At 41.6% G+C, this 25,005-nt stretch overlaps 1 protein-coding gene across 2 annotated transcripts in view; it reads left to right on the top strand.

Moving 5' to 3' along the window:
- The first annotated feature begins 4,297 nt into the window (after positions 1-4,297).
- IRAG1 (inositol 1,4,5-triphosphate receptor associated 1) overlaps positions 4,298-25,005 on the top strand; it is a 155,387-nt gene continuing 134,679 nt past the window's right edge. Inside the window, exon 1 of one of the 2 annotated variants that reach the window (XM_050955057.1) lies at positions 4,298-4,322. In XM_050955057.1, the coding sequence (XP_050811014.1) occupies positions 4,320-4,322 (3 nt within the window). In that variant the 5' untranslated portion in view covers positions 4,298-4,319. Of the gene's footprint in view, positions 4,323-24,388; positions 24,532-25,005 lie in introns of those variants that run through there. The other variant, XM_050955056.1, reaches the window with a different exon arrangement.

Here is a 25,005-nt window from a genome sequence, read left to right as displayed (position 1 = left end):
CTAGTAAAACATAGGATTCCTTTTCTAGTTTTAAATATTTTTCCTCTATTAATTCATGGCACCTTCTTATTTTGATTAGGGGTAAATTGACGAGGATCAACCTTTTTGCATTTGTCATCTTTAGCTGCTGGGTTACTGCCCCCCCACCGCCACATGTTTCAGAGGACTAAGCATTCAGTTGTATGCCCTTGACATCAACAGTTGCAGTCCTGTACTATACCTCATATGCTAACTGGAGGAAAGTAGAACCAACTACTAAATTGATGTTCCATAGCTTGTTCTAAGAAAATGTATACCTCCTAAATCAGGATTAGTCTGCATGGGTGCTGAGGTGCAGAAGCCAAATTTTTTGATGAATGACATTAGAAATTTAGTAAAATATTTTTGAGAAAGTGGCCATGATAAAGGACACTAATGCATCAAGGGATTTACTTCCACAGTGATTTAAAGCCTTTCAGCCTTTATTCATCAAAATGCACAACATAACAGGATTATTGATAAAATATTAATGAAATCCACCCTCATGTGTTGAGTGGTTCATAGGTAAAACAATGTTGCATATCCCAAACAGTAGGGTCAGCTCTAAAGTTCTCATTAAAAAGCTATCATGAAAGAGATAGTTGTAAAGAAAAATAAAGAGCTCCAAATGAGGGATGATTTAGTTAGCATAGAACCAGACAACTTTATTACTTAATTGTATGCAGCAGTTCCTTGAACATCTTTTCTCTGATTAAATTTGACCCATTGAGTAGGAAGACAAAAAGAAACTGTTGCTAGGTCTGATCATTTTAATTGCATGGATTTCTTCTGATGAAATGTGGTTGCCAGGTTATTATTGCCTGAGCTATATAAAGGCAATGCAGATGCTATACACTTGGCTGTGCAATATATACGGATGACACTCTTTCCTTGTTCCAGCATTTCTCATGTAGTTCTGGATCAAATATACTGTTTGATAATCATAGTTTCTACTATATTTGAAATATAGCATTATCTTTTTCTTTATGTGAACAGAAAAAAATTACTCTGCACATGAAGAATTCATCTTAGATGACAGGAAAGAAGGAAAGCCCTGCAAGGTAAGAGTTTGAAAGCATGAAAACTTATTTTCCCTAAATTGCTGGATTTCTGCTTAGCTGATGTTAAATCTAAATCAACACATCCAAATAATAGAATGAACATACTCTTCTATTAAATCCTAACATTTTACAGAATATTTGGGGACCCTCTGAGGAACCCATATGAGCAAGGAAATTCAGGCTCCATACTGAAACTTCATCCTCAAAACATTTTGTCTTGCAGGAATTATACAGTCTTAGAGCCTTTAGATTTCACATGTCCTGTGAAGGATTTCTTGGTCTGCTTGATAAATTGTATCGAATAAAACTGAATTCCTGCAAAAACAGACTCCTTCCTGCAAGACAGGTGGGATTTTAAGGTTTCAGTACTGTAGCACTCATGATAGATAAGATAACACACTTTTTAGGGCTTGGAAGGAAACCCAATAGAGTATGGAAAATGCATCACAAATTACAGGTCAGCAGAGCCCTGCAAATCTGTGGATATCTGTTTTATATCTGCAGATATCTGCACTCAGATCATTTTTTCAGATCAAATGCAGATACAAATTTTGTATCTGTGCAGGACTCTATAGGTCAGCTTGTCAAATTCTGATTTCCCTTGCTTTTGTTAGATGCAAGAGACTCTATTCATGCATTGGAACATAAGCTTTTGTTGTTCAATCTCATTTAGTTTGATGGAGCACAAGAGAGAATAAAATGTGTCCTCAACATGCTCTGAGTTAACTTGTATTTTGGCAAGTTTGGTTTAGGGCAGGGATCGGCAACCTTTGGCACACGGCCCACCAAGGAAAGCCCTCATTGGCCTGGAACGGTGAACCGTGGCCAGTGGGAGCTGCGATTGGCCAAACTTGCAGACACTGCAGGTAAACAAACCGCCCTGGCCTGCCAGCGACTTTCCCTGACGGGCCACGTGCCAAAGGTTGCTAATCCCTGCTTTAGGGGGTTCCTTGTTTTGTTTCTATCTCAGTAGTTTGGTTTCTTGTCAACCCTCCCCTACCCTCCCAATCTTCAAACTTACTTGATTCTGGGAATCTTTTTTTTTTTTTAAAGGTCATTAATCCTCCATCAATTTATTTCAGTGCTTCAACATACCAAAATGAACAAACTTAATCAGGCAATCAGTTTTAAACTCCTTACTCAGGCAAACCTTCCATGACTACATGCTTCTTTAAGATCATACATTTAAAAGAAGTAATATCTTCATTTAAAAAAAAAAAACTTTGATGGGCTTTTACTTTGGAACAACTTCTACTTAACATTATTTTGTAATAGCATCTCTCTTTTCTCAGAAGAGTAACTTTCTGTTAATGAAAGTTAATGGTCCCCAGGCTTCCATGAATTGGCTAAGAATATCATCTGTCACTACTAGGAGGTTCTGTGTAAAATTAGAATTTCTCAGGACAGATTCAGAACAAGACTTGTTTATACTGTGTCCTTTAAGGATGTGATTACATTCCAGAGCTCATTTTACATTAAGGTGTACCCTGCATAGGCTTGTGTGTTGTAAACTTTAGTGAAGTACACAGAATGTAAACATAACTCTTCACAGTGTATCTGGGAAAAATGGTTCATTCTTCTGTTAGTGAATACTTCACAGTTTAATATTAGAATGTTTGGGATTTTGATGTATATCATTAAGGGTAGTTACCTGTAGCAGATTCCCTAAGCATATTTATGAAGACCAGGGCAAACCAAGAAAGTCAAGTGGAAAGTGAGTAAGAACCTCAAGATTTGGTACACTGACTGCACAGACAGGATTTAATATGTTGGAAATCCAGCTAATAGGTTTAGTCCCGGTAAAGACATCAAACCTTGCTGGATCTTCCAAGTAATATGCTAAAATGCATATGTCCCTGCAGTTCAGATAATCCATCCCAGAGAGATAGTAGGGTCACAGTGAAGAGCAAAAGGAAGCCTTATAAATTAGCACTAGCAATCAGGAAAGGTACTTGGTGATATTTAGATTATAGAAATGCTAAAAAAAGGGTGCCATATACTCTAGGTACCCTTGACGTACCTTCAGGTGTAATATATGATATATTTTTAAGAGCGGCGGTCTGGTGTGTCTCAGCAGAGTGATGAAAGGTTGGCATTTCTAGCAGGTAGGATTAAGGTTGTGGAGTGTGGCATACAATAGTTGTGGTAGTGGATTAGGTGTGTACCTGTAGGAATAGAGGGTATATGCTGTTAGATAGCTTGACTTTTTTTCTGTCCTCTTTTAGTTTGGGGTCAGGTATGTCATGTTACAACCTCTATCACAACAAAGTTTTGGTTTGTTTGTATGAGTATTTCATGTCACAACCATATGGAAAGCCACACTATCCCAGCTTCTCTCTTCATCCCCAGACTTGGAATGGCAGGTTTCGGCCAATGAACTGTGGTTTGTCAGACCCAGAAGCTGGCCCAATAGCAAAGCTCACAGGCCCACTTGTCAGGGACAATTACCTGCCTGCCAGTGGAGGTGTTCCCTGCAGCTTTTAGGGGGTGGGACATGGGCAGGGGGAAGAGAGGTGGAGATTGTAGTGAGGCAAGTAGAAGTATTAGAAGCAGCAGTGCCCCATACAAGTACTCAAACATAACGCAGACATCTACAAACCATGAGACTTCAAACAAAAACCAAATCGCTCTGTTTTTCCATCAGCCTTCTGATTTTTGAGCCTTTTAGGGGAAGCGCTCCAATGTTAACTTGTATGTGATCATTTGAGCTTCAAAATTGAAACTTAAATGCCCAAACAAAAATGTGAGCCTCACTGCTGGCTGTTTTGGAGAGGACTCCTCACCTTCCCCTGAGCCTTGAGATGGGGATGTGCCATGATCTCTTTTTCCATCCTCCTCCAGTATCCCTATCTGCGAACCCTGAATCCTTCCTGCCCCCTTTCTTTTCTATTTCCCTGACCCATCTCCTGTTTTTATATCCTGCTTTTCCCCCTCACTTTCTGTCTCCTGTCTCTGTTCCTCTTGCCTCTATTCTGCTGCCCCCTTATCTCCTTCCTCCACTCCCTTACATTCCCCTACACAAACTCCTCTCCCTGCTGTCTTTGTGCCCCTACATGTGTATGCACACACACTTCCCCCTCCTGCCCTCAACGACCTCATGCGCACACAATTTTCTCTGTTTCTGCCCCTCTCCATTTTTACCTGCTCCTTACATTGTGTTTCTCTGCCTCTTGACAGCACTGGAGGCCTCCATCTTCCCTGAGGACATTTTGCCTTCATTCCCAGTGGGAGCAATTGGAGATGGTATTGGCTTATACAGAACTTTAGAACTCACCCTTTATCTTTTAGGTTTCCATATTAATAGCACAACCTGTCGTGTTTTTGATTGTCATCATGTCAATGTTATCAACAGGGATACACTGAAACAATAACAATTTTGGGAGGACATTCATCTTTACCAAGGCTACCCTAGCTAGCCAAAAAAATTCTTATTTGTTCCATTCCTCCAAGTCTTTTATTCTACACTGGAGAGTAATTTGCCTTTAAAAAGATTTGTATGTTTCTACACAATATATATTCCTTAATAGTTTAAATATTGCTTTGCCAATTTTAATTTATGTAGCCGATGATAGTTTGTTTTGACCCTTTCAGAATATTAATTCCTAAAACTTCAGATCTGTTATATAGTTTATTTTGAAGCCTGATACCTGCCCAAATTCCAAAGTCAATTGTTCCATAGTTTTTAACGAGGCTTTTGGCTCCTGCAAATGTAACAAGATATGTCAGCATACAAAGCTATTTTATGTTCTAATCCAAAAAACGTTTTGATGCCCTTTTCCAAGGGGCTATTTATCACATGTATTGGAAATGGCTCTATTGCCAAAGCAAACAACAGCAGGGTAACTGGCAACCCTGTCTCATACCCCTAGACAAATTAAAAGGAAGGGATTGACAACCATTAACCAGGGCAGACGCTAAAGGATGAGTATATAGGGTCAATATGCCTCTGTAAAACTGATTCCACAACCAAACCTTACAAACCTGTCTGTGATACTCTCAGTGCAGCCAGTTTGACTAATATTTTTTCAGTTAAGAACAACAGCAAAAAAAAACCCGTTATCATAAATATTTCTCTTTTAAAAAACTACTTATTGCACTAGATCCATTTGAGTCACCTCTACCAATCTGAATAGATAGACTATGTTGTTTTAAAGATACCTATCAGTAATAAAATGTTAGAAACCCCAAATTCTAGTTTCAAGCACTTCCTATTAATGTATTACACAAAATCCAAAAACAAACAAACAAAAAAAAAACCTATATAGAAAATTTAAAGGACATGAAAACTAGTACTATGTGGCAAGTATCAGAGGGGTAGCCATGTTAGTCTGGATCTGTAAAGGCAGCAAAGAATCCTGTGGCACCTTATGAAATAACAGACGTTTTGGAGCATGAGCTTTCGTGGGTGAATAACCACTTTGTCAGATGCATGTAGTGGAAATTTCCAGAGGCAGGTATATATATGCAAGCAAGCTAGAGATAACGAGGTTAGTTCCATCAGGGAGGATGAGGCCCTGTTCTAACAGTTGAGGTGTGAAAACCAAGGGAGGAGAAACTGGTTTCGTAGTTGGCATGCCATTCACAGTCTTTGTTTAATCCTGAGCTGATAGTGTCAAATTTGCAGATGAACTGAAGCTCAGCAGTTTCTCCTTGGCTTGCTTAGGACACTCCCTACACTAACACCGGAACAAATCAACATACTCTTAGAGCCCCAACCAGGGTTATTCTATCTACTACCCAAGATCCACAAACCCGGAAATCCTGGACGCCCCATCATCTCAGGCATTGGCACTCTCACTGAAGGACTGTCTGGATATGTGGACTCTCTACTCAGACCCTGTGCCACCAGCACTCCCAGCTATCTCCATGACACCACTGATTTCCTGAGGAAACTACAATGCATTGGTGACCTTCCAGAAAACACCATCCTAGCCACCATGGATGTAGAGGCTCTCTACACAAACATCCCACACACAGGTGGCATACAAGCTGTCAGGAACAGTATCCCTGATGATGCCACAGCACAACTGGCTGCTGAGCTCTGTGCCTTTATCCTCACACACAACTATTTCAAATTTGATGGCAATATATATCTCCAGATCAGTGGCACCGCTATGGGCACCTGCATGGCCCCACAGTGTGCCAATATTTTTATGGCCGACTGGAACAACACTTCCTCAGCTCTCGTCCACTCACGCCCCTTCTCTACCTACACTACATTGATGACATCTTCATCATCTGAACCCATGGGAAGGAGACTCTGGAAAAATTCCACCACGATTTCAACAGCTTCCACCCCACCATCAACCTCAGCCTGGACCAATCTACACGGGAGGTCCACTTCCTAGACACCACGGTGCAAATAAGTGATGGTCACATTAACACTACCCTATACCGAAAACCTACTGACCGCTATGCCTACCTTCATGCTTCCAGCTTCCATCCCGGGCACATCACACGATCCATTGTCTACAGCCAAGCACTGAGGTACAACCACATCTGCTCTAACCCCTCAGACAGAGACCAACACGTACAAAATCTCCACCAAGCATTCTCAATACTACAATACCCGCATAAGGAAATAAGGAAACAGATCAACAGAGCCAGACGTGTACCCAGAAGCCTCCTACTGCAAGACAAACCCAAGAAAGAAACCAACAGGACTCCACTGGCCATCACATACAGTTCCCAGCTAAAACCCCTCCAACGCATCATCAGGGATCTACAACCCATCCTGGATAATGATCCCACACTTTCACAGGCCTTGGGTGGCAGGCCAGTCCTCGCGCACAGACAACCTGCCAACCTGAAACATATTCTCACCAGTAACTGCACACCACACCATAGTAACTCTAGCTCAGGAACCAATCCACGCAACAAACCTCGATGCCAACTCTGCCCACATATCTACACCAGCGACACCATCACAGGACCTAACCAGATCAGCCACACCATCACCGGTTCATTCACCTGCACATCCACCAATGTAATATATGCCATCATATGCCAGCAATGCCCCTCTGCTATGTACATCGGCCAAACTGGACAGTCTCTGCGGAAAAGGATAAATGGATACAAATCAGATATTAGGAATGGCAATATACAAAAACCTGTAGGAGAACACTTCAACCTCCCTGGCCACACTATAGCAGACCTTAAGGTGGCCATCCTGCAGCAAAAAAACTTCAGGACCAGACTTCAAAGAGAAACTGCTGAGCTTCAGTTCATCTGCAAATTTGACACCATCAGCTCAGGATTAAACAAAGACTGTGAATGGCTTGCCAACTACAAAACCAGTTTCTCCTCCCTTGGTTTTCACACCTCAACTGCTAGAACAGGGCCTCATCCTCCCTGATTGAACTAACCTCATTATCTCTAGCTTGCTTGCATATATATACCTGCCCCTGGAAATTTCCACTACATGCATCTGACGAAGTGGTTATTCACCCACAAAAGCTCATGCTCCAAAACGTCTGTTAGTCTATAAGGTGCCACAGGATTCTTTGCTGCTAGTACTATGTGAAAATTTTCACAGAAAGATCAACTGCATATAGAGGAAAAACAGGAATTTATTTCCTATTTTAGAACACAGTTTTTAACCATGGAGTCACAATTAACACTTCCAATATGTGCCAGCAAATAGTGGTGGGCACAAAAATTCTGACCTAAATATTTGCGGGTGCAAAGTTGCAACAATAAAAATAGAGGCTGGGTTGAGGTTGAAAATCTGACCCAATATACAGTAACTACTTTTTGTCAAAAAAGTTTTTGTGTTTGTAGATTTTTTGTGAAATGTGTTATTCAAATGCAAGTAAAGCACCATTGCCTATTAACTTTTTGACTGAGAGAAAAAACAGTGCAAGTTTCATGTGAGAGAGACAGTTTTTTGTCAAATGGTACCTTTCTTGCTGTCAGCAAAATCCTCCTGTTCATATGACACTCTGATTGATTGGAAGTGAATCTTTTTTGTATTTATAGAGAGTAGTGTAGCTTCTCTCTAGTCTCGTGTTGAAGCATTCTCATGCCCTTTTCATCTTTTCAAAAGAACTGAAAAACCTCTGACGTGAATTGGAAATCCTTGAATCCTTCAGCATAAAATAGATATTTGGATGGGCTGCTTCTTGATATATTGCTTGAAGGATTTTATAGTTGCATTCTGCTCTCAGGTGACCAAATGGTTCCTTTTGCCTTCTGGTTGATAAGAATGATGTGTACATTTGTGGGCAAACTTTTGGCAGACTAATAGGCAAGTATAGGAATTGTAACTTTTGTTAGAGACTAAAATTTCCTACTGATCATTGTCTGTTTATCATGTCACATGCTTCCTTCAATCCCGAATACAAGTGAGTAAACTATAATTTAATCCAGTTATATTCCTGCCTTCAAAAAGTCCCACTGCATAAAATTTTATATTAATGTTTAATATGTATGCTGTGTGGGGAAGGGGAGGGTGTGTGTGTGTGTGCGCGTGTGTGTATTCTAAATGATTCAGGGTTGTGTGTGTTTTATTTTCTTTTGGCAGCAAGCTTTTTAATAGATTTGTGACCAAGTCACTTTGCAATTTGGTATTTTTTCCTCCTTCTATTTGATGTTCTTCATTGACCCTGAAGGTCCTTGCAGACTTAATTATACCTGGATTCAAGAAAAAAGTGGATTATTATTTGGTCATCCAGTAGTACCTTGCGTTATAACTGGAATTAGATGCTTCATTAAGGTAATTCTTGCTTATATACACAAGGTTTAACTTGATTGCCAAATTGGGATTGAGAAGGCATTTTCTCCAGGGCATATTGCCAAGGATTTTTTTTCAGGGTGGATAAGAGGAGTTTTACTTTGTCTCCTAATATGATCAGATTGACATTCTATACAATCCTCTGAAACTGAAATGACTAGGCATTGATGGATCCCCATCTTTCCCACCTTTTTCTGCGTCTTGGTTTCTGTGATAATAGAGCTATATCTGGGTGTCTTGATTATTAATACAGTGCAGAAAGATTCTTTTTGGTTCTGGAAGTTCTTTGTGTAATCCATGAAATGTAGTGGAATTTGATAAGCATTGAAATTCTACAGAAGTCAATGAGTTTTTACATTTAGAAGTCAGTGGGAAGTGCTAGCTAATGTATCCTCAGAGAAGTTAATGAGTTTCAGCAGCACATTGACTTTACTAATGTTGTAGGTTCCAAACTATGTAACAGTCAGGTTGGCATGGAATATATGTTCATTTTCAAAGAAAGATGAGGTAAGACTTCAGTTGAGGATCAGATCTGGTGAGATATTTGCAATGTTTGTCCCATGTGCACTTTCAGATTTGTTTTTTTAATGTCAATATGTTGTGTTGCTTGAAATCTAATTATTAATGAAAATGTTCTGGTGTAATAGAAATAGCATGTCTGCACCTTGTCCTTTCCTACTCGCTGATCATTTGAAATTTGTAAATTTCTGTCTCACCTGATTGATTTTCACCTGAATTATGTTGAGGTCTTCCCACACTTTTGGCTATTTTGATTTTATTTGGATGTTGAGCTGGCCATCTTAGATTGACTTTAGTAAATTGTAGCTATGTTTTGAGCAGCATTGAAACAAATAGGCAAGTAAAAAAGAAGAGAGGAAGGATATATGTACATTTAAAAATGTTTCATGTTACTGGATTTAGCAGGGCGATGATGATGATGATGATGATTTGAATCAATGGATACAGGAGAATTGACAAAGTGATTGTTTCTTACTCTTGTATAGCTAAAACAAACTTCTTAGCTTCAGAGAAGGTAAAATATCGGTTATTGTATAACACTATCATATAAATGTGCTTCTTGAAGTGACCTGAATTTGAGAACTGGATAAAAAAATATGTAAGAATCTTGGGACTAACAATTTTCCAGAACCATAAAACTCAAGGAAAATTCTAAATCTGGGAATTGAAACTAAGCCATATTTAAGTCTTTGGATAAACTGAATGAATATAATGGGAGAAAATTGTTTAAAAAAAAATGAAGAGGGTTAAATAAAAGTCTGGCAGACTAAAAAGAAACTAAATGGCATTAAGGCCAAGTGAACAGACTTCTGAGTCTTAGGAGAATGAGGATGATAATTTCTACTATTTTAAAATTAGCATAAGCTAAGGAGTTCTGCTCCCATCCTGCCCCCAGCTCTATCCCCTTTGTTCCACTTTGGCATTGCAAAAGGGACAAAGAGCAGCTCTAAAATGACTCTTGGGGATTCCCTTAATGTAGAGAAATCCTTTAGTGGCATAAACCATTACATGCTGCCATTCCCAGGCGTAGAGAGGCCACGGACATGGCTTCATTATGCACTCTTGTGATGCCTCACCGTTGAACTGGACCTTAGGGTTTATGCTTACTGCTGTAATTTAGAGCAACTCCTAGGCTGCTCTAAGACCTTGTCTACATTTGGAATTTTGCTTCAGTTCCAATATTTGATGGCAGTCCACTGATGTGGCTGCACTGGTGCAAACCCCAAGAACAGACAAAGAAAGCAGCAGTCTGCACGTGGGGGAGCATTTACCCCAATTGAAAGTGAAGTAAGTGCCGCTGATTTGAATCATGGCTTTCCTTGTCTACGCTTGGGGTTTGCAACAGTGCAGTTAATGCAGACAATGCCTAAGTTATGCCAAAAGTCAGTTTCACCACTAGCCATGGATCAGGCCTTCAGAGTTAGGGCTGAAACTATATCACTGCTGTTGCTACTGTTGTGAAGGTTCCTGAGCAGTTATCCTATTTTAGTAGTAATTCTGAGGCATAATGGGGTTCATTAGGAGAGAGCTTCCATTTTAATATGGAGTTTGCTAGTTTAAAGAAACAGTTCTCAATGTGTAAGTTACTGCACATTGGATGTAGAAGCATTTTTATTTAAGACCATTTTTAAACATTTAAGGCTAAACTCTGGGGTACATTTCTGCAGTTCTGTTGATTTCAATGAAGCTGCCTCGGTTTACACCAGCAGAGAGTTGTTGCACATACAAAACTCCCAACTTTGTCAGTGGTAGATATATGCATGCAAGGGCTCAGGCTTAGTCCTCTTTTGGTTTGGGCAGAGTAGGGATTTGTCTCCTTGGGATAGCAACAGTGCCCATAAGGCACTTCAATATTCTTTATCTTTTGGGCCCATTTCTTCACAGTCCAGGAACAGAGGATTTGCCATCCCAGTGCAGATCACTGGTCTTTCAAGTCCCATACCCTATATCTCTGACAGTGGGCCATACACACTTGTTGTTTCATAGTAAGGTGAAAAATCATCATGAAGCATTACCGAATAGTGCATTTCTCTGCAAAGAAGTCAAACAATGGAGTGAGCAAATTACACCCTGAAGTGTTGTGGAAGTACAGAAAGTAGAAAGTGAGAACTAAGTTTTTCTCCGACAGTGTGATATTTGAATACCAATGTGTGAGCATGCTTTTTTGTTGCCTTTAGAACAAAATTGCCCATTTGTTCTGTAGAAATCAGTATTCCAGGCCTTTAGAAGAACACTGGTCATTATAGCTAAAAGACAGAAGGGTGGAGTGTGATGTTTAAGAGACTTTTCCCACCCCAGTTCTGTAGGGAAAAACCCTTACTGTCTAATACTGATTTTTAAAATGTCTTTTCCCCCCTATCCCCCCGAGATAATTGCTTCTTGTTAGAATGTAACTGCATGGTTTCTAAAGAAGACTGAGGTTTCCAATAAAACCCAAAAAAACCTGAATTGTTTAGCTTTTTAATGGTGGTAGCTCTTGGCTTTTTGCGTGTGACTTTGTTGTTGCTGTGTTGTGTGGGAGGGGGTTGTTTGTTTGTTTGTTTGTTTTTAAATCAGTGGGTTATATTTAACTCCGTATACTTAGTAATATTCCCTGGCTTTCTCCTGCAGTATGAAATTACCATTCGTATTTGTGAATCAGAGAAGTAAAGGTATTTTCATCTGAAGGTCACACCTTCACTCACTAGCTTGTCTAAAATGATTCAATGAAAGTCGTAAACCCAAAGATTTATTTATCAGACTACTACATTAAATTTTTTTAAGTGACATTTTAAAAAACAAATTTTCAACTGATTTTCTTAACTGTCTGCAATATTTGTATACCTGTGAATGGATATGCCCAAATGGGCACTTGTACACATACACTGAATAACAGAGAATTTAACTATATGGAGACCTGCATTTACATAGTTAGCACATGCAAATCTGAGTTTGTATTCTTTCTTATAGATGTAATTCTTAATCCTGTGGGCACAATAAAGGAGTCTATATGCAGATTTAGCCCAATTAGTTTTTTTTATTACTCTTTACTGCAATGGCATATTAACTTTTTATATTATGATGACGTACTTTTGTTAGTCTTGAGAGCAGTGTTTAGCTAAACACCAGTTTTACTAACATCATATCTCTTGAGTGTTACTGAGAGCTGCTAGGCTCCTGCTACTGGCTATTTGTTCTCCTCCTCCAGACAGGTAGTGCTACATAGCTCTTCTTTCTCTAGAGTTGCCTGCTGACCCCTGCAAAAGCAGTAGTAGAGAGAAGCAAGTGGACTGGCTGAATTCAATGTGATTTTATTGATCACTGATCTTATATGAATTGTACAAAACTACTGTAGGTGAAGAACAAAATACTGAAAATTAATACCCTGAGCCTGCAAACATTTAAGCAGGTACATATATCTTCACCCACATGAATAGTCCCATTGGGGCTACTCCAGGTCTAAAGTTAAGCATGTGCATAAGTATTTGCAGTACCAGGGACTAAAACTGTAGTTTAATAAACAACTTTTCTCTTAAAGACATAAAACTCTTGTCATTTCACAACCAAATTGTTTGTATTAGCAATAAAAACTTAACTTTGTTAATCTATTTAAAGTTTATTCTGAACTTTTTAAATACACACAGGCCAACATTTTTAAATAAGAGCTTAAAGTTAAGCTAAAGCTCACAGTTAGGCACTCATGGGTGGGATATTCAAAACCCATGGTTCAGTTGGAAGTAATTGGAAATTGTGCTCCAGACAGCAGGGATGCCCAGAGGATTCAGGGGGCCTGGGGTCTTCGGCGGCAGGGGGGCCTGCTTCAGCGGTAATTCTGCAGCGGGGGGGTCCTTCCGCTCTGGGACCCGCCACCTAAGTGCCCTGAAGACCCGCGGCAGGGGCTCCCCGCCATTGAATTACCACTGAAGACCTCCCGCTGCTGAAGACCCGGAGCGGAAGAAGCTCTGGGGGCCCCAGCCCTGCGAGAGTTTTCCAGGGCCCCCGGAGCGAGTGAAGGACCCCGCTCCAGGGGCCCCAAAAACTCTCGTGGGGGCCCCTGCGGGGCCTGGGGCAAATTGCCCCACTTGCCCCACCCTCTGGGCGGCACTGCCAGACAGAGTCAAACTCTGATGGATGCGTATGGCATAGTTAAAGCATGTCAGCTTTCTTCATTTGTGAAAGCTTTTGATTCATATCACAAGGTGATGTTGGTTGCCAATATAACATGGGCTATTTGCTTATGCATTTTTCTGTTGTTCACATGGTAAGATTGTTAATAAGGCCCTAAATGTGTCTTTTTAAAAGCATAATTAACTTTTTTTTTTTTTACTAAGAAGTTTCATAAAAGTTTCTAGGTAAAATCTGAAATTCTGCTAACAGTTAAGAAACTAATTTAAGAAACAAGTACAAAACATCTACTTTAGCAAAGTAAGACTACAAAATGGGATAAAAATGAACTATCAACATGAAAATAAAAATCTGATTTAAATCTTCTTAAATAATTTAAATAAACATAAATTTCATTTTAAAAATCATTTTATCTTATGATTTTTATTCCTCTGTGAAGGGCTAGTAGCTGGGGAAACAAGAATTAAAATAAGTTGGCAGGCAGCCTAGCAGGAAATGGAGATTCTTTGCCAGACTTAAGTGATGGAGAGAATTGGAGAGGAGATGGGTGGAACAGAGAGAAAGAAAAGAAAGGAGGGAAACTAAGGAGGAAAAAAGAGATGGGGGAGGAAGATGACTGGGATGAAAAAGGGAGGGAGACCTAGAGCGAAGGAAGAGAGACAGATATAGGGGGGAAAAACTAGCAGGGAAAACCGCATGTCAAGAATCTTTGGCATACAAGGGGGATCCAAAAGCTCAGGGAGAGGTAATGAAGTTGTAGTCTGGTCTGTCTGGGGGGGCATTGTAGAACTGCAGTGCCTTTGGAGGGTGGTCCAACAGAGATTGTGCCTAAGAGCTTGTCTATATTAGAAAGTTGTATCAGTAAATTTCTGCCAGCATAGAGGGATTGACAGAACAATTTCAGTATTGTGTGTTCACAGTTGGCTGCTTGTACTGGTACATTGCGTCCACACAATATCAAATTGTGTCTGCAAAAGGTGTATTGCACTGTGTGTGCATAGCATCTCAGTATCATGCACACCACATCAGGCGCACTATCATGGGAAACGGTCGCTGTATAGTGTGGAACAGCTACTATGTATTTTGGGATAACTGCACACCTTTCAGGGAATTGTTGAAACTGGGGTCAAATGTCCACAATTCCCTCTGTTTTATCCCATAATCTACAGCTGTCAAGAGCTATTTTTGAATTCACCACTGGAAACTTGGATGCAGCATGGTGAAACACAGTATTCTTATCCATTGTAAGGTCTGGACATACCATCCTGTTGTTTTTGTGAAGAACGTGGGAGCTGCCTATAATATTCGATGAATATGATATTTCCATCTGTTTGTTAATTAAAGAAAGGGTTAGCTGCATGTAGGCAGGAAGGGAGACAATGGCCTGATAATAGCTACTCCAGGAATACCTGAGACAAGGCAGAAAACCAACCACTTTGAAGTTTATCTCCAACCCAGGGTGAGTTGCCTGAACCAGTTTAATGAGATACAGAACAATCAAATGACTTGGCTGGACTGAAAAAGGTGACACCCTCCTTGAAGGGGAGAGATGGGGGAGCAGATAGCAGGGCTCCCAGCCTGGGTAGACAGAAACTCCCTAGCTCTGGCTGAGCTTGCAGTGTAAATGTTGCAGCCTGGGTGATGGTGTAGGCAACAGTGGGGGCTACTCAGCTGAGTATGGACCCCAGCAGGGGTCGGGCAGGCTTGTATTCAGGAAGCTGGTCTGTGCCACAACATCCACACTGCTATTTTTAAGGCGATAGCTCACCCAAAGCTAGCACATCTGTCTGACAGGGCTGGGGGAGACGCTCCCTGCTGCAGTGTAGACATACCTGCAGAGGGCTGTAGCCCAGGGACCCAGTCTGAGTGGAAGAATCACGAAATTCTACCCCATGACAGGTGAAGGCAAGAGGCCTCCCTCTGAGGAAGTACATTCAGAGAGACCAGAGGGGGGTCAAAGGTGCGACTAGCCCATGACAGTATTTGCAAGTATGCAATTCTCAGTCAACTGAGGATGACTGGACGGAATGCAGCAGCTACACTCTTACAGCTAATGGTGAAACGGCTACACACAGTGGAGAGATGGTCCTGGGCCAGTCCAATGGACACCGAATGGTAGGACTGGATAGTCCTACAGACTTGGGGAGACCAGTAAGGGCTCCTGATCTTGCAGTCGCGGAAGGGCACACTCCTGAAGTTGTGTACCAAGTTCATCCTAGTCCTGCAATGCAGAAATACCTAGATAAGAGCTGTCCTTACAGTGGAGAAATGAGTATTGAATGCAATATGCTTGCAGCTCCAGATTGTTGTTAATAGGTAAGGAATCAAACTGACACTGGAAAATCAATGGTGTGGGTGGTTGTCATTGAGGTGTGCCAGAAACTAAAGTGTGCCCTGCTGTACAGGGTTGTCAGGTTAGGCAATGGGCAGGAAACAATGGATTCAAAGACATGGGCTTTCCTAACTGCTGGGGTGATAGATGGGATGTATGCCCCATTCTGTGCACTCTGCCAAGCCTCTGAGTATATAAACAGAATGAGGTATTTCTTGATGGTTATACAGGCCTTGGTATATCACTGCATGTGGTTTATTGACATAAACATTGGCTGGTCTGGGAAGGTCCACAATGCCTGGATTCCTAGAAACACTGGACTTTTTGACAAAGTGAAAGCAGGGTTTTTTTTCCTGGACCGTCCAACTGGCATTAACAGCATCTCAGTGCAGGTCATGATTCTTGGAAACGTTGCCCTCCTTTTTCTTCCTTGACTTGTGAAGCCATATATCAGTAAGGGTGGGAGAAGCAATCACTCTATCCTCTTATTGCACCTTAGAGGCAGTTTGTACCCTGGGACATGCAATCCCTTCACTCTTTTGAACTCTGTGATTCTCCCAGACCTCTGTGTGTGCAACAACCAGGGGCAGTTTGGTCCTTGGTGATGCATCCATGTAGTACAGATTCCTGTGCTGCCTTGCTACGCGCAATCAGATCAAATAAGAAAGAAATTTAAACTGTAACTTTGAATTTCCTTCCTTTTATAATTTTGTCAGACTCCTTTGAATGCTTTTCTGTGGATTACTATTTAATATTTTAAGTATTATATATTATATGAGGGAGAGGGATAGCTCAGTGGTTTGAGCACTGGCCTACTAAATGCAGAGTTGTGAGTTCAATCCTTAAGGGGGCCATTTAGGGATCTGGGACAAAAATCTGTCTGGGGATGAGTCCTGCATTGAGCAGGGTGTTGGACTAGATGACTCTCAAGATCTATTCCAACCCTGATATTCTATGTGAAGGTTAATAATAGCATAACCTGTTAAGGTTGCCCAACACTTCCCATTATAAGATCCTGTTTTCTATGCCTTATGATTTTGCCAAACTTTAAGCATTTGGGCTGAAGTCTTCCATAACAGGTCTCTCAAATAGAATTACTTTGGAAAGTTTCAGCCAAAATGATTTTTCCATTTCTGAGAACAAGGTTAGGAAAAAATCCATAGTTTGGCCACTTTAATAAAAATATTCTGGTGACCTTTTCTTTGTGAAGCTCTGACACCCCCATGCGTTTGGGCAGGGACTTGAAATTCAACTGGGAAATGGCCTTTGTATTAAGGATGTGTCTCTTGCTATTTCTGTGAAAATTGCCCAAATCTGGTCAAATTATAAGCTTCTGAAAAAACGTAGTTTATACAGGTTAGCAGCTAATAAATCGAAAGATTCAGTCCTGACTGATGGTGCTGTACCCATCACAGCTCCTAGTGATGACTGGACTGGAAACGGTCAACCTGGTCCTCAAGTAGTATCTGCAGTGCTACATTAAACATCACAAGAATGATCGGTCCCTGCCTCTTACTTATGTGAAGTTTACATATAACAACACAGACCACGCATCTGTGGGTCAAAACCCTTTTTAATATAAACCAACTACTTCCGATTCCATCCATAACTGCTCATGTCCTCTCCCTGTCTGGCCACCTGTCCTAAACAGATAGCTAAGGGTTAATGTTCTTTTACCTGTAAAGGGGTAACACCAGTAACCTGAAACACCTGACCAGAGGACCAATCAGGAAACAAGACTTTTTCAAATCTGGGTGGAGGGAAGTTTTGGGTGAGAATTCTTTGTTCTTTGTCTTGGTTCAGTGACCCTCTCGGCTCTGAGAGTGATTTTTTCTATCTCCAGGCTTTCTAATCTTCTGTTTCCAAGTTGTAAGTACAAGGATAGTAAGGTTTATATTGTTTTCTTTTGTATTTACATGTGTGTAGTTGCTGGAGTGTATTCTTTTTGGATAAGGCTGTTTATTCATTTTCTTTAAGCAATTGACCCTGTATATTGTCACCCTATACAGAGACCATTTCATGTCCTTTTTCTTTCTTTTTATATAAAGCTTTCTTTTTAAGACCTGTTGGAGTTTTTCTTTAGTAGGGACTCCAGGGAATTGAGTCTGCAGCTCACTAGGGAATTGGTGGGAGGAAAAAGTCAAGGGGGGAAAATCTCTTTGTGTTAGATTTACTAAGCCTGACTTTGCATACCCTCTGGGTGAGGGGGAAGAGAGATTAGATCTCTCGGTACTTGTGTTTCCAGGACTGGAAGCAGGGAATCTCCTAGGGTTGTCCAGGGACTGGAGCCTGGGAGGAAGTAACAAGGAAACAAGGGGAGGGGGTTATTTCCCTTTGTTGTAAAACTCAAGGCATCTGAGTCTGGGGGTCCCCCAGGGAAGGTTTTGGGGAGACCACAGTGAGCTAGGTGCTGTATAATTCCTAGCTGGTGACAGCAATTACCAGGTCCAAGCTGGTAACTAAGCTTGGAGGTTTTCATGCTAAACCCATATTTTGGATGCTAAGGTCCAGATCTGGGAAAAAATGTTATGACACCACCTCAGACCTAGTGCAGCGGAATCACTGGGCCTGGGAAGAATTGAGAGAACACCTGGAGAAGTTGAGAGCAGACTATAAAGGGTACACCACTCAGCATCAACAGCAAGGTCCCACCTACTCATTGGGACAGAAAGTATTGCTCTCCATGGAGCATCTCTGCAAAGTCAAATCTGCTCACAAGCTGGACTTTTGGTTCCTTGGTCCTTTTAGGGTCCAGTGATTAGTTATTCCAGTCACTTTTGAACTTCAACTACCCTGCTCTCTGAAGATTCACCCAGTGTTTCATATATTTCATTTGAAACCCTATATGGAAAATCCTTTCCCTCACAGGACCACGCCACCTCATCCTCCATGTACAGGGCCACAAGGAATATGTGGTTCAAAAGATCCTGGAATTTAAGCATAAATGTGGCAGGCTCTGGTTCTTTATTGACTGGGAGGAATACAGCCCCAAGGAGCAGGTGGAAAATGTACATACCCTAGCAAAGTACAAGCATTCTGTAGGAACCACCCTAAAAAGCTCAGTCCTACATTGCCCAGAGGGAGAAGATGATGTCAGGACCACGGGTCTCAAACCCTAGTCCACTGGGTTCTTAAGAGCCAATATGTTCTGACCTGCTAATAATTGCCAGAACTCAAAGCTCAACTCTGGCAGAGGACCAACCTAGGGATTTGATTAGAGGAGTCCTGGAAGTCCTTATTGGTTCCTTGCTTCTGTTTAAATCAAGCAGGAACAGAAAGTCATCTATGCAATGACTCCAGCATAGGACTACTTGCTCCTGCTGCCTGACTCTGACCTCAGAGTATCCTGACCTGACTCCTGGTGTGCCCTCTGGCTGTCTGATCTCCTGGTAACTTAACTCTGCTTGCCTCCAGGTGCCTGACTCTTGCTCTGCCCTTTGGCCTGCCTCAGGCTCTGATATCCTGGTATCCAGACCCAACCTGCCCCTTGGCTCCTGACTCCCATTTCTGACCACTAAGCCAGAACAACCACATCCTGGTCCTGAAAAACCAAGAAATTAGCTGCCAATATCCATGACTCTGTAATATTTTTGCAGAGGGAGAGCTATCCAATCAGCAGAGGTGTATGATTTAACAAACAAGCCTGATTTACAGAAATGTTATTGCTTATGAAAAATCCATGTGTGCCAGTGGAAATGGGAGAAAATAATTTAGTGTGATACAAATTCCTGATATTCTCAGGAACTGCTTGGAGATCTTAGAAGGAAAGGTACAATATAAGTACAACATTTTAATGTTTAACACCAACAGGCCTTAAAGAGCAGTCCTAGTTTAACTGCTACTGATTTTTTGGATTGCTGTTCTGAAGGTCAGATATTTATTTCAGATAGCATATCCCTGAACAAAGCTTCCCATATTGCTTCCTGAAAAATTTATTTTTACCATAACAAATGTACTTTTCACTCTCAAAGCAGTTTAAAAAAATAAACTTAGGCCATTCATGAATGATTCGACAAGCATGTTAGATCAATGTGTGTAGTGTAGATTTTGGTATCAAATTTTGCAAGCGATTAATGAAACTTGCCCTGTTGTTAGGATTAATCCAGCAAAGGAATGTCAGCTCAAAAATGTCAAAAATTTGTCTGGCTTGTGTCTTTTTTGCTCTCTAGAAAAAGTTACATAAACCTACAAAAGATAAAAGGGCAATTTTTAATTTTATTTTAGGAGTAAAATATGCTATTCTGATGATGCAATACCCAAATTAAATATGTGTAAGCAGAGTCAGGATGAGCTCTACCCTGACATCTGGTGGTGAATTATGGGAAATGTGGAAAGAAATTTTAGGTATTTGCATTGGCACATCCACCCCATCTAGCATAGCCCACGGCAGCCTGGGATGATTATTTTGACAGCTCTGGGATCCCCAATTTCTTTGTTATTGGGGCAGGAGGAATAAAGTGTTGTCACCCTGATTATGTGAATGAGGAACTATGAGACTTCTTTATGACAGAGATGTCTCAATATCAATTAAATAGCACTTGCTAGACAAGGGACATGGGTGCCAAAACCCATTGAAATGAGAGAGGTTGAGGACTGATGTGTGTACCTGATGGTATGGGCCCCTTTTGAGGGCCTGAAACACCAATTGCACATCCTCCTCTCTCCACTGTTGAAGAGTAGAGCCAATTTTTTATTCCATTAAGAGTCTATCTAGAGGCTGCTGAGCTGAATTCACCTTGGGCCAATGGTGCACCAGCACCAGGGCTCCCCTACTACAAGCTGAAATCACTAAAAGAGCTAAGCTTACTGAGCTGAGATCACTGAGTGCTGTGTTAACTAGTGGGGGAGCCTGAAGATCTATTGCTAAGCGGCTGGCAGAGCGGAGCAGTTTGCAACATGTTGGAGCAGCCCACGGAACAGTGAGCGGAGTGGAGCGGTTTGCGGGGACACCTGAAGGAGCGGCACAGCGGGTGTAGTGGAGCTGGTCGTGGTGAAGGCTGCAGCAGAGCTCCACGGAGAGGTAGAGCAGTTGGCCCTGGCCCACGTAAGGTGCCCCTTAACACCGTGGGTGTGTGTGCCCCTCCCATTTCCACCCAGGCTGAGGGGGTAAAACTCTGTAGATAAACTTTTGAACTCTGGGGTGGCACTAAACAGAGACTTTTGGGTTGTTGGACTTTGGGGTGATTGGACTTAAAACCCTAAGGGGGAAAGGACATTGCCAAATGTACTTAGAGGTGGGTTTTTTGCTTAAGGTTTGTGTTATAATCCTGTTTGTGGTGTTTCTCCAATGTGATGCTGCATTGTTTCCCTCCTTTATTAAAAGGATTTTACTACACTCAGACTCCGTGCTTGCGAGTGGGGAAGTATTGCCTCCTAGAGGTGCCCGGGGGGGCGGGGGTGGTATGTAATTGTTCCAGGTCACTGGGTGGGGGCTCGAGCTTGTTTTGCATTGTGGTATTGAAACGGTATCCCTGGATACTGAACTCGGCCCTTGTTGCTGCCAACTCAGAGGGGCAGAAGGATTACATATGAATACTTCATTTCAGAATCCTTTGGCCTGGATCAGTATGTAGTATTGTCCCATCAAATCTGTCCATAGATTGCCATGCAAAAGGCACTCTTTATCTCCTTCCATGTTGATGGGAAGTCAGATATCCTTGTGGCATCATTTTCTTTCCCCTGTCCCTCCCTTTCTGCCAGATTCTACGGAGGCAAACTGAGGGCAGGATTGAGGAAGCCACACATTGTCCCTCTTCAGCTTTGTAAAAAATATACCCACAAAAATCATCCTTGAGTTATATTATCTTCTTTTCAGTGCATCCCACTCTTCTCCGGGAGCTGCACTGAAAGGAGTTCCTTTGTACTGTAACTGCAAAGGATCTAAGCTGCCAGAAGCCTGTGAGGCCAGTGCTACTACCGAGGCAGAAGACCTCTCTGCACCTGTGGATCCTGCAGGTTGTTCCACAGATAAGCAAACCCTTCTTATCTCCCCACAGAGCAGTAAGGTAGGAACTCTGATGGGGGTTCTTTGTGGAGACTTCCTCTCCCTGTCCTGTGTGTGTTTTTATGATGGGAAATTTTGACTCAGGTTATTGTTCCTAAAAGCTGCTGCATAGAAACTAGTTATTTACAGTACTTCATAATGGATTGTGTAGATGTTGGCCTGTTCAAGTCCAGTTAGTATTGACTGAAAGATAAACCACTTAACAGCTTTCACATGTTAAACTGGAATGTGGTGGTAGTCCTAGCAGACAATTGTTCGTGACAAACCAACCATATCTGAGACCCTGTAGTCTCTTGGTGGAGTGACTAATGCTTGAATGGGCATGGAAATTGAGTTACTTTCTTACTGCAGAGTCCACATTGGTGTGGGAAAACTTGTGTTGTTGCTGCCAGTATTTTACTTCATCTGAAGACAAACAAGAATCTGGAAGGCTGTCAATATAGTACTTTTGCACAAGAACTGGATTCACTTATTTTTACAAGAAAACAAAACTTTTTTTTCCAAAAGCCTATAAACACTGCAAGTTTAAATGTAAATGTATTATGAAAAAATATTGCAAATTGTCCAGAATGGCATCTTAGCCAATAGTTTGCCATTTTAAATCAGTTCATTATCAATGTCATCTGCTCATGCATTCTACAAAATATATTCTTACATTTCCCAAGTCAACAATCCATTTACATCCTATCAATTAACTTTTTTGGAGCATCACAGCAATTACTTAAATCCACTTTTACAATGGGATCACTACTCTGAAACACTATCTGGACCAAACTGATATATAATATTGGAAAGCAATGGAATGTTATTCCTTTTGTGGGTGTTTTGTTAGTGTTTTGTTTTGTGTTTGTGTTTTGTAAGAGCTATTCATTCTCATGTTTCATATAAAACTGAAGTTATAAGGCCCCAGTCTTGTGAATGCTTAAGCATTTCCTTAACTTTATGCACCCAAATATTCCCATTAAAGTCATTTTTAAAATCCAAAAATGTTCTGTCCAGGGCCACCCAGAGGATTCAGGGGGTCTGGGGCAGGGCTCGATCTTCGGCAGCAATTCAGCGGCAGGTCCCTCTCGGAGGGAAAGACCCGCCACCGAATGAAGCAGCGGCAGTAGAGCAGCCTAAGTGCTGCCGATCGTGCCTTTTTTTTTTTCTTCCTTATTCTTTTTTTCCTGCCGCTTGCAGTGCTTGTACTCACCGGGCAGCGCTCCGAGGCTTCGGCAGGACTTCAGCAGCGGGTCCTTCAGTCACTACGAGTCTTCAGCTGCATTGAAGGACCTGCCGCCGAAGACCCAGAGCGAGTGAAGGGCCCACCACTGAAGTGCCACCAGGCAGCTTGCGGGGCCCCTGCAGGGCCCAGGGCCGGGGGCAAATTGCCCCACTTGCCCCCCTGCCCCGGGCGGCCCTGGTTCTGTCCAAAACTAGAACATTTAGGCCTTAATCTTGCATAAATATCTGTCCACACAGCTTGGAGCATCTAACAGAATCAACTAATCAAACCCAGCATTAAACTTTGTTACATTGTTAGGGCTGGGACATAGGCAGGCAGGTCTTGCGGTTGGAGCAGGAGTCAGAATTGAGCATCAAGCGAAGAGTTAGAGCTGTAGTCCTAGATTGTGCCAAGGGTCAGAGCTGAAGCTGGAGACCAGGGGCCAGGATCAGGAACAAGACAGGAACCAGGAACATCTTAGCAAGGCAGGAACCGAGGCAAGTCAGGGAAGCAGAGTTTAGGAGTCAGGCAAGAAGGCAGGATCCAATATAGCAGCCAGGTCTAGTGCAGTTGTGCAAATAACTACTTGTGCCTCTCTTCAAGTTTAAATAGAAAGCCCTGATTAATCAGAGTTCCCTATGTTCCTCTGGGTGGGCCCAGGGAAGCCCTCCTTTGTGTAACTTCAGGTTTCATTGTGTCTCCTGATAGGTTGGTTAGTAATGAGCCACTAGGTGGGAGCTTGGAGGTAACAGTCAACTGGGTACCCTGCAGCCGGAAGATCAAGACCTGGGGGCCCATGACAATTACTCTGTATTATTTTAACTGAATGGGCTCTAACTGGTGGTGGACTTATAATAAAACAAAATTTCCCTTCATTTTTGTTTGTCTATTTTTTCCCCAGTAATGTGACTATAGATTTATTCTTTCCATCTTTCTAAACAAACAAATAAATAAAATTCATATGCACCAGAAAAGCCAAGTTGGAAAAAATGATAAAATCATATAAAAGATATATCTAGAAAAACAGCCATGTTAACACGATCAAATTTAAGTAGTTAAAGTAAACAAGACATAACTGGGGCTTTCTCATTCTTCCTTACATTCATAGTTCCCATGAGTGGGTATATGAACCATTAGGTAGTTGCGTAATTAATCTTAATTCTGTTTTTTTTGTTTTTTTTTAACTTGACTATCTAAAAGGTGGTTAAGGACAGAAAAATTAAGTGTGTTAAATAACACCTTTACTCCTCACATCTGCCTAGCTGACTTAAATTTTGTCTCTTTGTCTTATCCTTGTAGAGCCAAAACACCTATTGGTGAGTGAGCTGAATTACACATCAGCAACAGACTTGTTAACTAAGGGCATGTCTACATTATGTGCTGGATCGACAGGTAGCGATCAATCCGGGGGGGGTCGATTTATCGCAACTAGTCTAGACATGATAAATCGACCGCTGAGCGCTCTCCCATCGACTCCGGGATTCCACCAGAAAAGCATAGGCAGAGTCGACTGGGGCGTGTCAGCCATCGACTTACCACAGTGACAACACCGCGGTAAGTAGATCTAAGTACGTCGACTTCATCTACCTTAGTCACGTAACTTAGATCGACTCCCTCTTCCCCCACCACCACAGCCCCTATGTAGACCAGGCCTAAGTTGCAAATGAGGAAGCTTTATTATCTAGCTATCCTTGTGGAGTTTTTTTTAATATATAGCTTCAAATACCATAGGGCTTGATTCTATATCACATGTGAGTTCTGCCTGAACTGGGCAAACCAGAGTATTTGGCCCCTTAGTGTTTAAGAGCTGCATGGAAAAATGAGATATGGTCAGATCCACACTGTAGTGAGGCCATCGTAATGATAATATCCAAACCAGAAACAAAAAGACCTACAAATCCTAAGCTGATGCAAATCTGGCAGTTACTTTAAAACAAAAAATATTTTTTCATGTAACTGAGTAAATTTGTTCAGGGGGAGACAGTAAACATGGACCTCTGTTTTGCCAGTTTTGAAGTCACTTTTCTG

Source organism: Gopherus flavomarginatus, chromosome 5, assembly GCF_025201925.1.
Source record: "Gopherus flavomarginatus isolate rGopFla2 chromosome 5, rGopFla2.mat.asm, whole genome shotgun sequence".
In the NCBI taxonomy this organism is placed as follows: Eukaryota; Metazoa; Chordata; order Testudines; family Testudinidae; genus Gopherus; species Gopherus flavomarginatus.
This window is presented reverse-complemented; position numbering and strand designations above follow the sequence as displayed.